The 17,701-nt window shown below is 42.4% G+C and overlaps 1 protein-coding gene across 1 annotated transcript in view; it reads right to left on the bottom strand.

Annotated features, from left to right (window-relative positions):
• LOC311221114 (protein unc-13 homolog B-like) overlaps positions 1–17,040 on the bottom strand; it is a gene marked incomplete at its 5' end in the record, with an annotated part of 215,635 nt that extends 198,595 nt beyond the window's left edge. The window contains one exon of the mRNA XM_084304904.1: positions 17,019–17,040. Within this exon, the coding sequence (XP_084161030.1) occupies positions 17,019–17,040 (22 nt within the window). The remainder of the gene's footprint in view (positions 1–17,018) is intronic.
• Positions 17,041–17,701: the final 661 nt, after the last annotated feature.

Raw genomic sequence — 17,701 nt, 5'->3', positions numbered from 1 at the left:
GTTGTTTTGAAAACAAAATTTAAAATAGAGCACTTAGCACTGGATAGGTTCACAGAGAGGAAGGGAGAAGAATCATAAAGCTGTAGATCCCAAGACCCAGAACTCTCTTCATCTCTGAACTTGCAGAAGGACATGGTGATTTTACTTAAACACTGGCACAGAACAGGATCCACACTGGCAAAACACAACCAATATACCACGACCACTAAGGACAAAGGCTGTACTGCAAAAGGAATGACGTATTTTAAAAAACATGCTCACCATTTTATCCCAAAACCTTCAGGAGATCGTATCAATAAAATGCTTAAAGCATTGACAAGCTATTTCGTAAGCCACAGCTCACACCATTTATACACTGAGCATTAGCACTTGGAGCTTCCTTACTGCACAGCAGAAGGTTTATTAAGTTTACTTACAGCTGATCCCAGAGAGAGCTTCCTGAAAGTCAGTAGGAAACATTCAACTGATTTCAGATAAGCAGCAGCTGAAATAAGCTTGACAACATTGTTCCTTCTGTCCCGGTAAAAAGAGAATATTCATGACCCACACAGCCAGAAGAGCTGGAAACAGATGCTGGGAAGCAGTAAAGAAAGTAGCAACATGCAATCCTTGAACTTTACAACCCCCTGTAACAGATTAGCACTGCTAGTGAATCCAAAGCACCAACAGCCCATAAAATATTTTCCAGTTTTTACATGAAATAGAGTTGGAAACAGAACAAGTGCAGAAGCCTACAATTCTAGGCAGCTTGTGTGGCTAAATGTTGTGCAGGAGAAAGAAGGAGGTGGAAGTGTAAGGGGAGGAGCGGGTCGCATTGTGTTGGTGTTCCCAAAGCCAGGTGAGATGCGGCACTGCAGAAGCTCTTCCCAGGCACAGGGTTATCTATCCCCCTTTCTCCTGTGGTCCCTCAGTCCAGCTGGCAGACCGCCAGTCTCAGGAGACTTCCCCAGCCAACACAAAGCAGATCAGCCACCTGAGCCTCACGTCACCTTTCAGGTGAGGAGCAGAAATCGTAAGCCATCTCCTGCCAGCTTTGGGACGTGCTGCAATGACAGCTTCCCAGAGCCCAGACGAAAATCTTCCCTCCAGCAACGAATCTAATTACCCGTCCTTAAAGGCTGTGCAGAAACTATTAGCTCCAACCCTCAGGAGCCCCACAGCCTGTGACAGACACGGTGCCTCAAAGACACGCCAAGTCAAAAATGCTCCAGAGAGCCCTTTACCTCATTACTCACCTCTTCAACTTCTCTGGCAATAATCATGATCTCAATGCAAGCTGACAAGTTAATTCTGGCAAGACAGGAGCCAGCATACTGAGATGCTTATTTAGAATTGTGCTTTACTACTGCTAACAGCCCCACAAAATCTGAAGAGTGAGGTCCCTTATTACTACCACCACTGTTTCTCTGGGGTAGATGCACACACAAGCCATCTAATCCCTCCCTAGCTTTGGTCCGACCTGGCACAGGCAGGCAAGCATCACCTCGGGCTGTTTGTATCATCTGATTTTTTCTTGAGAGGTGGGAAAACACACACTGAAATTTTGTTATGCTGTGATTAGCAAACCAGAAGTTGAAGCCTCTCTCTGAAGTTTACTAGGGGAAGAGGGGGGTGGAGCAGACGATGGTGATGGAGAAATATATTTGATCCTATTTATGTAACAAAACTCCTTTTAAACAAAAAGGAAAACTCCTTTTAAGCAAAAAGGCAACGGAGGTTGTAGCCAACCTCCCTGATCCTGGAGGAGAGCTCCATCTATACACACTGAACATCCAAACACGGAAACCAGCTGATAAAAAGCACAGCTGGGAGAAACCCTCTAACATCTACTCCCTCCCTCCTCGGCTGACCAATGCAGACACGTTGCTGAATATTCCCTGAAGTTTCTGCTCAGCAGCTGCTTTGAACTGAGCAGTGAGGACAGGAACAAAATCTCTTATTCAAATCACGGAGATTACGGAGAGGTTAATCCTCCTGACGCTGGCAACACAGACAGCTCTGTCAGGTGACCTGGTTCCCCAACCAGGAGGTGAGCTAAACAGCGATCCAAGCTGCCTCTTCTCTCCAATATCTTGTTGTAGCCTTCACCTTATTGTTAAAAAAAAAAAAAAAAAAAAAAAAAAAAACAGCTTGGACACAAAATACTGGAGTGAGCTACTGTGCATGCGTCTTTCTCTCAGATTTATTCTGTTAGCTTGTGCATCAGCCCTTTTGTTTAAAGGAGTTCCCTGCAGGTTACAGGTTTCTCTTAACTTTTCAGTTTCATGATCAAAAGAGACAGCATCTCTACTCCTGAATCTGTGCCTGATTAGGAGAAAAAAAATCAAATCTTTCAGAATTTGCACATGCAGAAGATAAATACTACTGGGCAGAGAAGAAAGGAGGCTTCTAATTTCAGTGACATAAATTACCCTGCTTTCAAGCTCTGCCAGGATGAGAAATGCATTACTTTAAGTAAGTGGAAATGCCTTAATTGATACTGTGAACAAAACCTGCACCATTTAATTTCACAGAAGACAGACTTAAATTCATATATGCTTATAGCTGTCAATGACTAAGGAAATATGTATAACGTAAGCTGTACCCTAACACCAGAAGGCAGGAAGACAGACAACATATTGTCTGCTGGAAGACACTCTGAGCTGGTGAGCTGACTTGGCTGGCAAACCAATAGTTCAACCAGTCTTGTAAACTAAAAAGCTTGCATATAAAAAAAAAAAAAAAATGAAAAGAAGAGAAAAACCTCATTCAGAAGTGAGTTCCTTCAGCAGTTTTATTTTATTTGAAAATGAAGTCCACCTCTTCACAATTAATTTCTTCCAGGACACAAAGCACATGCAGCTGCTGCCCAAGCCTCGTAAGCTGTCTCTGGTACCAAACAAAGAAGAAAGAGCAGGAATTACAGATGGAAATAAAACAACTGGAATGTATTTCTCTCTCTTTAGTCAACAAAAGCACTGAAGTCACCTGTCTAGTCCCCTGAATGACTAAGGCTTCTATGATCCCCAGGCAGATTTAGGTTCAACATGAAGCACCCTGGAGCAAAAGCAGCTGGCTAACCACACCAGCAGCGATCACCATCTAATCACAGCCTCCCTATCTTCAGGTAGTTTCACTGAAGTTACAGGATGGCAAGCAAGCAGCCAACTGAATGAACACGGCTAATCGTCAAGCTCACCTGAGCACAAGCTTGCCCTGAGAGGGACTGAGCTAAACAAATCTCATTGTTCAACTTCAGAAGTTTAACATACTTGCCAAAAAAAGACACTCAAAAATAAAGCAATAGCATATTTGTGGTGGATTCAGTAATATATATATGTCTGCAGTAATATATATATTACTGCACCTGCGTTTTCCTGTACCAAGTAATGAAGCAGAATTGGTCTAATTTTGAAAAATAGTTTTAATGAAAACGTTAACATTATGTTACTTAAATACTTAATTGCTTTGGTTCACAAACCAAAGACAACCATAACATGTAGAAGACAGAACAAAGCTGACTGCAAGCACTAAGGAAAAGTAAAAGAAATACTTAGGGTATCAGCTACAGTATAACTGAATGAGATCCCCAGATGAGAACTGGGAATCTAAGAGAATACAGACTAGAGATGAATTCTTTGGAAGCCTGATTTTACTCTTGGCATTCACAAACTGCTCAGACAACACTGGTTCTTGGATGACAAAGACAAATTCCCGAAGTAGGACCATGAGACTGGCACCAACTTTCAGGACTTCTTTTGTTTTGCTTAAGGTCTTCAGACGCTGATCACTTACAATATTCCCTAGAAGGAAGCTGAAAGGGATATTTCAAGTTCAGATTGTAAAGACAGGACGTGTTGTCCAAAATCCAGCTACAGACTGATACCCAAGCATCATTTAGGAAGAGCAGCTGACTGCTCGCCATGGCAGTACTGGTATCTGAAGGAGCTGTGTCTCCTGAACACACCAGCACTTAACATTTTTGTTTTGACACAGCAGGTACACAGAACTGAATCACAACCAGACGTTACTATTGACAAGGATTACACCCAAGACATCTGTCCTGAAACCCATGTGTTTGCTTGTATTTCAGCCTCCATAAAAATTACACTGAAATTCCATCAGGGTAAATACCATTAGTATCAAAATCATCAACTAAAATAAACAGCCTTCAGTAAGAATTTAGTATGAGCAAGTTTCCTCACTTGCTGTTTGGTTTCTTCTTATTAAAATGCATAACTAAGCAAAATGGTACATCAAAACTTTACCTTAATGTATATTGTTTATAACGGACAGTTGTCAGAGCAGGAACTCACAGCCCAATGAAGTCAGTGCTGTGAGCACCACAAGACTGGAAGGGGTCTCTCTGGTTACCACCTCTAGCTTCCATTCTCACAAAGACCTGTACCCTAATTTCCAGCCTAGGCTTTAATACATGACACACTTGTACCTACTACATCTTATGCCAATGTTATCCTCCAACTTAAATGGCTTTTCCCATCCTGTGCTTAATTTCCTGAAGTTATTTCTGAACAGAAGTCATAGATCCCATCAATGCTTGTTTATCAGGTGGAAGAAGCCACAGCCTCCTGGTCTTCTCGCTGGAAGAACTGAAAGGAAGGAAGAGCCAGCCAAATTTACTTCCACCCTCCCCATTAAGTCCTACCTGAGCTTGTCCATCCCAAACAGGCTCAGCCTGTGCAGACTGCTACATTCACAGACAACTTACCCATGTTGTTGGTCCTTCCCCTGTACCAGGAATACTTTCCCCGGCTCCACCTTTTCCTCTTCCCACAATTATCCCATATTGGTTGGCAACACAGTTCTGAATCACAAGAACTCCTCTTATTCCGTGAAGCTCCGTGTTTTTCAGAAATTCTTGTCATTTGCCTTTACACATGTAACTCTTCTACTTAATACCAGCTCATTTTCCTTATGGATTCCCCTGGGGTCACTTAATTCTTCATGCATTATATTTCTCTACTTCCAAATCGATTATGCCATTAGGACTGGGCTTAAAAACAAGTTTGACACACACATTCCTACTTTTCTTGCCACACCACAAGCGGAAGACATCTATCTACTTTTCCCATCAGTTTTTTAATGTTAGTAGCTTCTGCTACAGCCAGTCCCTCACCCACCTTACGTTTCTTCTGCCAGTTCCAACCTTCTTCAAAGAGAAACATCTGCTGCAGTGATTGGCAAGATGCATGTTTTCATACAGAGCCAAGAGGTTAGCCCCGCAGTCTGCCTCTTGCAAGCCTACACCACATTTATACAAAATTACCTTCCACACCTCTTCCATCTGTCTATTAAGCTTTTATTACTCTCACTTTAAACCTCAAGCTATCACAGTCTCCTCTGCTTTTGAGGTCAGGATGCACATATTGCCCACACTTCTCTCTTATCTCTTTATCTTTCTGCCACCCCACAAAAACCACCAATCTCCTTCTCTGATTAGGTGATGCCACTGCTGGCTTACAGCAGTTACTAGACTTAGATTTCAAGCATTGTACATGTTAGCACTCTGGGTTAGAGCTTACCTGACTTATATTCATTAAGGTGTAGAAGATATGCTCCTACCCTATACATCTGTGTATTGTTTTCAGCCCTCACAAGAAACAACTGCAGCTCAGGGATCGCACCCAGCTCATCTTTACACCCTGTCCCTATGCACTGTGGCCCGATTCCTTCCTCTGCGAGATGGGTTGTTTCTCCTTTTCGTGTGATCAAAGCACCTGCTGTTATCTGTTTTAACATCCTTTGCAAGAGCTCACCTCTTCTGCCGAGTTGCAAACCCCTGCCTTATCCCTGCACTTCCTGATCCCCAAGATACATCTTCCTCTACAAACAGATTTTTCTGCCCACACCTCACATAGGTTCAGTGTTTGCTCACTGTATCCTGACACAGTGATCAGTCAATCATCAGCTCTGGGGTCATTTCCTAGGAGAAGCCTTTCCTTGTTATGTGAGATTCTAATATTTGCCCCTGCAGCTTCACAGACTTCCATGTCTTCCTCCATACCCAAGCTCCTGACTTCACCAAAAGGCTTCTATATACTTTTTGCAGGTGCTGGTATACAGGTTTAGCTCTTCAATTTCCCCTAGGTTACATTGTGGTCACTCAAACCAAGTTCACTTCCACATCCAGCATCTCTTCAGCATTCTCTGTGCTGCTTAAAGCCACAACTCCATTTGCATTGCTCTTAGGGCCAGTCACCATGCGATGATGAAACCGCCAGGTACCACTGCCCTGTACCCAGCTCTGCTGCGGGGAGTTAGCCTGCCACACTGACAATGCCCAGAAACACTTCTCTCTAACCACATTACAAGATTTCTACCCACATTTAAATCCTGGACACCACAGATCTCCAGTGTTACCACAGCAAAATCTCTTATCAGCTCTTCCCGAAGTAATTTCAGCCCAGCTGGTTCCCTTTTATCCACCCTAATGCCACTTTACAATTCTGCATCCCTAACCCACCAGAATATTGCCACCAGTCACCTTTGTTGCTCTCTTCCCAGAGCAGGGCATCCCCTCCAATATCTTCATTCCCATCGTAACCCCTGTCATTGCTGCTTTGAGTCCTACACCAACAGCTCCAGCACCACCACTTCGGTCACACGCTTCCCACTGTGATCTTTAAGAAACGGACTTAGAAAAACTATTAATAAAATGCACTTCACTTTTTACTCTTTTTACTTCCTATAACTTTATACATCGCTTGTTATTTTTAGAGTCATGCAATCCCTAATTCATCTCCGACACCAGCTCTTTCCTGCTGCTGAGAAAAACTGGAATGCCAGCCCCAGCAAGCGTGCACAGGGTTAAGTCCTGTGTATTCACACTCCAGTCACGTGCAGCTCTGCTCCAATAGAGCCTGAACACATTTCTAGATCTCTGACTGAAGTGTCCGACACTTACAGGACGGTAACTACAAACTCAAATTCACAACAGGTTTGTTGCTAGCCTCCTGCTAAGCCACACTCTTCCCACCTAGCCAAAACGTAACAAAATGCTGACTTAACATGCCAGCCTGGCAGGTTGCGGCATGTCTTGATCTCCTTTCAACCACCAGAAAATATATGTAAGTGTTTTTCATTACAGTCAGATCATCCATGAAACAACCAAGAACCTCCACTTAAGTAACAGGCATCACCGAAGTCCCTTTTTTCCCCAGTCCTTAAGTACTGGCAGGGCAGGGGAACAAAATTTCCTAATAGTTTTTCCAGCCTAAGGAGAGGCACACATGCCACTGTGATGCTGAAGCTGAACAATCAGTTCAGGTTAAAAAGCATGAATTTGTCATGTATGATGATAATCAACAGAAGGCCGCCTAGAACTGCTGCAAATCCTTCGTCAGTTTTAATTCAGAAACTGATCTTTTTCTAAAAGACTCGAGGTTGTTATACTAAAAAAATACAGTGTCCTACAGAGGGTCATATTAGATTACTACAACAATCCATTCTGGCCTTATAACTATAGAGTTTCTAAGCAGTTAATCTCCTCAAAAAATCTGCTATTAAAATGGAGCATACGCAGACTCCACTTACTTAATTTGATATGTGAAAATCTAATAAAATTTTGCACACGCAGCAAGTTATACCAGGTAGGAAAGGCTGAAACATAATTACTGTCTCACATCCACTTCCCCTCCCCACCAACTACTATTCATGTTACATGCCACGTCCAAGTTTCCATACGTAAGTTTCAGCTCAAACCAGGATTTCGAGTCTGGGGCATGTGCGAGCTAAAAAAAAAATAGAAAGAATTTATTTCATAAATAACAAGAACTTATTAGTCTATAAAACATCATCATAATTTTGGTGGTGTTTGAACTCCTACCTCTGAAAATGAAGGCAGCTTCAGCTTTTTAGTAACTTATGGGCCTCATGCTCTTAAGAAAAGTCACGTGAAATGCACCTTTCAAAGAGGCCAAGCAACCTCCTTAAGAATGGCACCCACTTGCTTATAAAAAAAAGCATGATGAAGAGGAGCTCAAAAGATTGGGAGGCTGGACAGAATCGGAATGACACACAATTTTCTAAAACGTACGTAGCTGTTAATGCAGTAGTCAAATTCCCTCCTCACCCAAAGCTGATAAGCTACCTTGGCATCATCTCAATTAGTGCGCGGTACTGCTGGCATGATGGAAAAAAACAGTTATTAAAGGTTTCCAAGATAACAGCTTGCAGATCCCCAGTGCACCTGCAATTGTAAAACCCCACAGGGGCTCCAGTTCCAAAGGACTGTGGCTGTTGCAGCAGAAGACCAAGTGATGACTAAATGGGGATCAGCACAGGCACTGGAAGTCAGAAAGCCCTGGGTATTTCCTGAAAACAAGTTCTGGGGTTTGAGAAATCCCTCAGGAAAAGCAGGTGTTCATGAAGGATTTCCTTCTAGACATTTAAATGACTCCAAATTCATTTACATTTTATTTTAATTCCTTGGAAACTGGAAGTTGGCCAAGCAGAAAATTTCAGTTTATATTATGGCTTAAATGAAATTTGTCCCACAGTTTCTTCCGATATAGCCTTTCCATCACTACCTGACCATACAGAACTGTTCTGAAATACCTTTTAAAAAATACTTTTCAGCAATTAAAAAAAAAAAATCTGAAAGGGATGAGTTTGCATAGCAGTCTTTGAATAATTTGGTCAAGCATTTGCTGAAAAAAATTGTTTTAAAGAAACCTTCTTGGAACACTCAGGATGCCAACATTCAGTGCAGAACAGAATAAAGCATGCAGCTCTCCATCACTGAAGTTTACAATGCTGTCTGGCCTCAATCAGGTACCCAGTGGCATAAAAAGATATACAAAAAAATGCCCACAGTGAAACGTTACCATTGTGCTGGCACAAAGCTTTAAAGGAATGAAGTGTTTAATGGGTTTAGCTCCAGACTCAAACTCCCTTCCTCAGCAGAGGCCAAGAACGATGGCACCAGGTTGGCTATATGTTGGCAGACTTCATCTGGACAAGAGTGACCCAATATAGCCTTTACTGTAAAACTCCTCCTTTTAATTAATTTATTTTTTTTTTAATTATACACCTTAAGCTGAATATTATTACACTGACCTTGGCGGAGAAAATAAGCATGAAGTGAGCTGATGCTCAGAAGTGCAATTCTGCAATTATTTTGTATCGATAAATTACACCTCCATGGTAGAAATGCGGGAGTTTCCTTAGAAGAGCATTTGGCTGTAAAGAATTAAGAGGGTTAAGTCACAGGAGCTTTAAGTAATAAGGTTAAAACCAGTATTCCTTAAAGGGACACAGCCAGGGCTGGAAGCCAAACTTCTTTTAAAAACTCAGCAACAGTTTTAGGCTAGAGATTATCTCGAGGAAGACACCTTCTCTTATCCCTCATCAGACATTCCCTTCTAGTTCAATTCACTTTCCGTTCCTAAGTGATGTTTGGGTGCAAGGAAGAAGATGAGTGGCCTGAAGCCTGCACAAAGTTGTTTGGAGATCATGCCACGTTTCTGTTTCTAAATGACCCTTTTCCTAGATTACAGGCAGGCAAAAAGGGAACAAAACCAGGGGTGTTTTTTTAATGCTTCACACAGCTTTTAACCCATGGAACCATGCCCAGAAATTATAAAACCTCTACAAATTTTAAGTCTGAACATTGAAAGTATACCCTGAAAACAAAGGGGGGGGGAGTAGTATCTACCTGACAACATCTCAGTTTAATATAGAATCATAAAATCATAAAGATTGGAAAAGACCTCCAAGATCATCTGGTCCAACCATCACCCTACTATTACAGTCATCCACTAAACCCTGTCTCTAAGGAAAGGTTGGACCTGGTGCTTAAACACCCTCAGTATAGAATTTCAATAAGCCAAATGTTTCTATAGCATAGGCTTCCCCACTGAATGCAGGTACCCAACTCCCTTACAGTTCTTTCCAAAGCTTCTTCCAACTCACCTGACAAAAGGGTGAACCTACGAACACTCAAGAGCAGCATGCTAGAGAGAACTTGAGCTGAGTCACAGCCATCAGCTGCTAGCATTTATTTTCATTTTTAAGATACCCTCACCTACTTGTGAGAGACACAGCAAACCTGCCAGCGACATCCTCTGTTTCCTCACCACTTTCCGTAACAGCAGGGTATGAGTTCATGTAGTAACGTGGTGCTTACGGAGTTCAACCAACACCAGCCAAAAGAATTCTTCAGCTGAGGACTTCTCTTCCTCTAACCTGACCCCATACCCATTGCAAGTTTCTTGCACTCTACACTGCATAAGAAGGGAAAGATCACTAACATCAACAGGTACTCACTGTCTTACGTAAAAGTGTGATAATTCAATTGAAGCTCAAAGCTAAAAATTGGCAAAATAACTTAAGGAGTCTGTATTGAAAGCCTGTTGAAGGAGGGGGGCATCTCAGCTTTTTGTGACACATTGAGTAAACCTCACTTTATCTTTTCATTGAACAACAAATCATTGTTTGGAGATGTTTAAACTTTTTTTTTTTTTTTAATCTGGATTAAAATAGAAGCTTTCTTTCTATCTCAACTAGAACACAGATACTCAGCAAAACATGTCACAAGCAAGGTGCTTGGTATGGTAGTATTTAACTGAAATGTGAACTCACGGAAGACAGTATTAGTCAAATAAAGCTGGTCAAGTTGAGAAATACTTGAGAGCTCTTATGCCTACTGGCAATTCCATAGTTCTTTTAAAACTTGTAGATAGCATTCCAACTAAAAGCACTAAGCAGGAAAAGTACTTTGGATCCCTATTACAATTTACTTCTGCAGAACAGTGATTTCAAAATTGCCTACAGTAGTTGTGATCAAATCAAATACCTAGCAATACAAAAGAGACATTTCAGAAATTCACAAAGCTGGGGATAGTTATTAGTTATTTCACTGAGAAAAATAAAATTGAACAGGAACTGTAATATTAGATGCAGAAACCATTTAAAAAGAGCTTTCTAGGGAACCAAAAGCCACTACTCCTTGAGCAAGTACAATTGTAGTCCACCCCACTCCAAAAGCAGCGAAGAGATACAAGCCACTGCACAACATACAAGAAATAAACAGTTATCAATACAGGTTAATTGGCCCTACATGCAAGGGGAGATGAGATAAATACAAAAAAAAATCTTAATCTTCTTGGAGATAAAAAGAAACACGAACAAGTATATTGCCATCCTAACTCAGTCACTGATTTATTTGCCAATGGCAAAGAAATGACAAGCACACAATAAACATTTGCTGTATGCTTGGGGAGAGGCAAGGCACCTGTGTGAGCACGTACTTTGCAGTCCACCAGTAAGTGAAGACAAAATCCAAGATGCAAATTATAAAAATCAGAAAGTCTAGACATCTGAAGAAGCCTGGAGCCCTGTGACATTTGCTTTAAATGCATGCTGAAAGATTGGAAGAGTCCCTAAGGAGACCAGAGTGCCACACTTCAGGTGACAGTCAGCATGCTCACGGGAGGACAGGTACCTACAGATCACTGAGCACACCAGACAAACGTAAAACCTAATGTGTAAAAACTAATACAGCAATCACTGTTTACAGGGTAAAGTTCTGAAAAAAATTGTTACTGCTAAAGCAGTGAGAGTAAGTTGCTTCCACACACTTTAATACAAAGAAAATGCCAGGTACTAGCAGGTTTTAGTCTACCAAAGAGAGACTGAGAGAAGTCCAAACTCATCCTCACAGCAGCTCCCGATCTGTTTGAAAGACAACACAATGAAATCCCTGTATGAAAAGAGAGGTGTTGTTAGACATAGCACTCTGGTTTCAGGTCTCTAGGAAGAGCAGTAAGAACAGCTTTCACTGAGTGACTGAAGTAGTTTCCAAAATATTGTGTAAAGATTGTTAATGAGGTATAGGGGAAAAAACAAGGGAGGAAAGTTTCAAAACAAAGTAATAAAAGGATCATTTGCCACCAGACATATGCATTTCACAAGCCTCCAAGCCAAATATTTGAGGGAAAGTCCAGGATTTAAAAAAAAAAAAAAAAAAAAAAAAAAGGCAGTTATATTGCTTGGACTTTATATGACACTATGTAAATTGTAACTGGCTCTCAAACTGTTACAGTTCATAATAAGGAATTTACAGAGCTTGGATTAAATCCATCAGTATGTTGCATATTAAAATATTATGTTAAAAACAACTTTAACACATTTGACTTAGCAGATCCCAAACTGAAGGAGTCAGCTGAGAGGACACCAACTGAGCAAAAAAAAAAAAAAAAAAAGCAGATGCTGACCAAATTCAAGAAGCACCTCTGTACATTTCCCTTTCCCCACTGAAAACCAGAGAGGATTTTCCAGCAGTTCTTAGTGACCAAACTCTTAGAACAAGGAGTCCACATTACTTGCTGAAACGCCGCAGTACTAGTGCCCAAAGCTGAAGGAGGATTTGAAAGAGAAAAGTGAATGAACATCTGTGCATCACAAGCCAAATACAGTCTGTATCTTTTAACCATTCCTGCTACTTAACAACAGAAGCTTGAAAGCTTTACAGTTCCCTCTATGATTAAGCCACCAATTCCATGTCACCCTTCTAAACCCTAAATTTAAGTCTCAATGCAATGAGGCTCCTTTAAGAGCTAAGACACTTTATCTTAGCATTACTATCCAAAATTGTAACACATTTTGTTCCAAAACTACACATGCTGGTAGTTCCCTGATTAATTGCAGATAGAGAAAATGAATCTGTAATAATATACAGCCACTTCTTCATGAAGCAATGTATTTGTATTAATACCTGCAGTTCTGCTACTGTCTTCTGGATCTAATTTTGTTCTTTTCCATTTTAATCTACATAGAAGCAGGTAGGGTTTTGTCATTGCCTTGTTTTTTTTTCAATTCTGCAACCATTTCAGAAAGCAGTCGCAACACAGCAGTACAATCACCCTATTGCTAAGAGTACTATTTACAAGAGAGAGTCCTTCACCATTGAGAAGCAAGAGCTGGAGGCACTGCATTCAGCCTCACAAAGAACACAGAGGTGAGTTGAGGCTATTTTATTGAGGAAAAAAAAAAATAAACACAAAAAAAAAGCCCTTGTGCTTGATTACTGGCCTTCTAGTTATGGATTTTTCTATATATTCAACAAGGTGGACATGCTTTTATTTCTAGTGTCAGTAACACTAATTTCCATTTTCCCCACTTGCTTTTTTCTCTTGGATGTCGGAGTTTAATCAGGTGGGCAGGTACTGGAACCCCAGTTTAGCTGGCCACACAAGAAAGCTCTGTTAGGTTCCCTGAGCTCCACTCCAGCTATTCTGACAAACCAAAAAAAGTCACCAGATAAGCAAGCTTTGCAGCTCTTCAAAGCACCAGCAACGTAAGCAGCATGCAACGAAAAGAAAGTCCCTAGCCTCTAGGTGCTATGAATTTCCCACAGCAGTTAAAAACTTAAAATTTCAGAGAGCAAGACCAGAACAGATCTCCTAACTCTATGTCCCACATACCTCAGGCAGCTAAGTCTCAGACTGATACTGCAGAGCAGACATCAAGACAAAAGCACTGCGCCCTCACGGGACTAAGCCACACACCACGTGCAGGGATGACACAAGACCCCCACTGCCAATATCCCTGGAACAGCAAAGTAAAGCATTTCAGATACTGATACAGTGGATAGGACAGGTGATGTATGAGACAAAGCAACACAATTTTTATTACTATTATCAGATGGAGAAGGTAGATCCAGAAGCTAGGGAGACAAAGGAACTGAAGACACTGCATAAAGCTGTTATAAAGAAGGAAGGAAGACTAGAAGAGAGCCATCACTGGTGTTGGTAAGAAGCTATGACATTATCTCAAGATACCAAGAGCTGGTGGCAAAGTAAAATGTAATAAAAGTGAGCAAGTGAAAGGGTCTGAAGTACGTCTTTGGACAACGATGCAAATAGAGCAAAGGAACTGATGACAATACACTGGTGACCAGATGATCCATCCTCAGTTGGTATGACCCTTGCAAAGTGTGCTGAGACAGCAGCTACTTCTGCCTGTAAGCTGGTAGACAGGAAAGATCAGACAAAATTTAATGAAGTTAAGATCCAAGGTAAAAATCAAGACTTCCAAAAGGAAAAAAAGTTAACAACGTAAGACTGATGTGAAAAACTGGACCGCTTCCCTGGGACTACTTTTATTTAATGCATGCTATTTTCACAAACACAACCCTAAATGCAAACTAATAAAGCGAACTGTGCCAAGAGAAGATTATGAGACATAATCCAGACACAGCTGCTCTGAACTGGAGTATATGCAATCTCTTTTGCACTTAAGCGGTAGAATCAAAATATGAAGAAGTCTTCTCTAAAGGCCTCAGTTGTGTAAAATTTAGCATTTGTTTTCTGCTTCACTTACACCCTCTGCATCTTTCAAGATTCCTCCTCCCCAAGAGTCCCTTAGATTGCTCCTACAGCCACTTCCCACATCCTCCAAACACTTGCAGGTGAGCCCAGACTCAGACTTCTGCAGAGTTTAGATTTCCTGCCAGGCACATCTACAACAGACAGGGCACAAAGCTACTGAAAAAAATACCTGATTTGATCTCTGAGAAGAAAAAAAAAAAAAAAAAGAAATGTACCTCTTAAAAAAAAAAAAAAAAAGAGATCAAGTCACAAATGTCAGCTGCTCTATCGGGAACAAAGGCAGTGCTCAGATCTGTTTTGTGTGCACTGTTTTAGATTATCCATTCATTAAAATATCATTAATACACATAATTCAAGTAGGGAAAAAATCTGTGAATTACAACACTTTCTGGCTGCTGGGCCTCATGTTACACTGCCACTTAGATTTTTTTCCATGTTTCGCTTTTATTTGTTAAACTGCAATTCAGAGGCGATTAACAGTGTCCTAATCACCTACTTTTCTTTCACAGGTTTTTGGTTGTCTTTCTTTTTTTAATCTCAGGTCTACAGCATACAACCCGAAGTTACAGTGCAAACTTAGATGTGTATCATTTTTAATGAAAAAAGCAGCTTGTTATAAATAAATACATAAGTCAACACAACTTACTCCTGCTTGCACCAAAAGTAATTGTTTTACCTCACCTTCTGGTACCTATTTTGTTTTTCAGACTGCTCTACACCAGTGTAACACCATTTTACGTTTAATGGTTCATACTTGTGAGTTCTCATGAGCTTATTCTTTCAGTCATAAACATTTTAAAAAACACATTTAGTAAATTGACTGTATTCTTCATTCTTATAATAAAGGTGCTCTGTATCATCTAAATCACTGCCAGTATTATCTGCCATCTTAGCACAGCAGGTGGATATAGAATTTCATTTTCACAGCAGTTCTCCACCACACAGTCACCAAACACTTCATTTTTCTTCTTTGTATCTTTGCACCCAGACAAAAATAAACCAAACACAAAAGTGTGTCATTTTGGACCACCGAAATGCTTTTGTCCCAAAGGCTCTATGGATCATGAAGGAACAACCTTGCAAAGCAAGACTGCCTCAGTAACTGCAATATCCAGTTCATGGTCTTTCACTACTTTTAGTAGATGGGTTATAAATACACCTTTAACACAAGTGGCCAAGTTCCATGTGGCATCAAAAGCAGATTTTTTTTCATAGGACAGCCTGAGAGCATTTTGAAGATCAACCACTAAGAATTGGGAAAAAAAGTAACATTTAAGCATCCCTGAGCTAGTAAGAATCAGCTGCAGATAAGATATTTTGGTAAAACTTTCCAAATTTCTAAGTCCACCAGAGATGCTCAGTGTGCTTTAGAGATTACAGAGAACATTTTTACGATAAGCTCCACACTTACACAACTCTCCTACCTCCTAAAACAGATATTATTTTTTTTTAATAAAAGGGTTGAAACTTAATTAAGAAGCCCTCTCATACAAGAACAGTGCCCTCCCCAAAACACTGCACACTCAATATACTCCTGTATTACTCAGATGGCATCTTTTCATTAACACTATCATCAAAACATCGATCTTCATTCAAAAAGGTGATGAACAGCTGGGTGAAGAGCTGTTATCAGACCAAGGGATACAAGCAAAAGAAAAGCTGAACTGGCAGCAGCACACTAGTGTCAGTTTTTTATCATATCTGGCAAAGGAGCTGAGAACATTAAAACAATACTTCTAAGCCGAAGGGCACGGCTGTGAGGACACCCTGCGACCAGCGTTCAGCGCAAAACACTGACAGGAGACACGTCCCAGAAGCACAAGTCCTGGCAGATGGTACCCTTCAGGGATTTAATTTTTTATTATTTTTTTTTGGCACAAGAGAGCAAGAAATTGAGAACTGGAGATAAAGAGCAAGCGACTAGCACTGTAACCCATCCTGCATGGGAAAGCACTACTTTTCAGTAACCTGTTCAGCAAGGGGACGAGGCTCGATAGCAGGAGATGATTAGTGATGTACCTGAAATAAATAATGCTGCAGGTTAGAAGCACAGACACTGAGGATAACAACGTTAAGGCTACTGACAGCAGCCTGCTCTCTGCCAGCAGCGCAGCTTCATTCAGCGGCAGCGCTTCGACTCGTGTACAAACGAGCTACGAAACTCAAACACGGCTCCTCCCCGCTCCCAGGTTTTGGCCCCTGGCTCCTCGGCATCGCACCTGCTGCTTCCTCGCCTTCCTCGGGGCCTCTCCTCGCCCCAAAAGCTGTCCTCGGCCTCGGCCAGACCTTTGGGGTATGGGGGGGCTCGGCCACCTGAAGGTGCGAGGCTCAGCGCCGCCTTCACGGCTTCGCGACCCGACGGGGGCTCAGCTGAGAGGCAACCGGGATGCCGGGAGGGATGGGAAGCGTCAATTAAAAACAAAACACGGAAAGCCCCACGCAGACCTGAAACCTCCCGGCTGTGCTCCCATCGCGAGCACCGTACCGGAGCGAAAACCAACTTCGGAGGCAGGTGCTGGGGGACCTGCCCGTCCCTTCGCGGATCCCTTTGGGGATCCCCACGGCTTCGCCACACTCCTCTCCCCCCGTTTGAGGCAGGACACCCCGAGGGGTGTGCGGGGTGGCCACCACCTGCGGGTGGCACCCACCGGCAGCCCCGGCTCCGGCTCCGCCACCGCCCCCACTCACCTCGCACGCACAGCAGCGACATGGCGGCGGCCCCCCTCCCGCCGCCGCGCCTCAGCTGCGGCCCCGACAGCCGCCCCCGGCTCTCCTCATGCCGCCCCGCAGCCGCAGGTCGGCCGGGCGACGAGGAGGAGGAGGAGGACGACGACGAAGAGGAGGAGAAACGGGGGAGGAGCGCAGGAGGAGCCGGTCCGCCGAGCCCCGCTGAGGGGAGGCAGCGGCCGGGGCGGGGAGGGCAGGGCGGGAGCTGCCCGCAGCCATCCCGACATGGCCGACAGGGGGCGCCGCCTCGGGCAGCACCTCAGGGCAGGGAGGGCCGAGCCTCCTCCTCACGGTGCTTTACCTCTGTTTTTCCTTTTTTTTTTTTTTTTTTTTTTTTTCTAAGTCTTGTTTTACTCCTGCGCTCCTTTGAGTCATGTCCTCGTAGTTTTAACAGTGGCCTCTAATTCTTTTAGTGCTGCTTCATCCCAGAACCCTTGTCCTACTTAGTCCCAGAACTCTCACGCTGTTTCATCCCATAACCCTCACACTTCTGCATCGCAAACTGTTCATCCTGCAATGTACTTTTGCTTACAGACGATCCAAGGAGAAACAAATCCTTTCTGACACTGAAACTCAAAAGCAAAGTGGCATCTAATGTGATTTCTACACCATTAATGCTTACAATGACCCAAAAGTCCGCAGGG

The sequence above is a fragment of the Netta rufina genome (genome assembly GCF_964035555.1).
Source record: "Netta rufina genome assembly, chromosome: Z".
Taxonomy (NCBI): Eukaryota; Metazoa; Chordata; class Aves; order Anseriformes; family Anatidae; genus Netta; species Netta rufina.
Note: the sequence above shows the minus strand (reverse complement) of the source record. Positions and strands in the feature narration are given on the sequence as shown.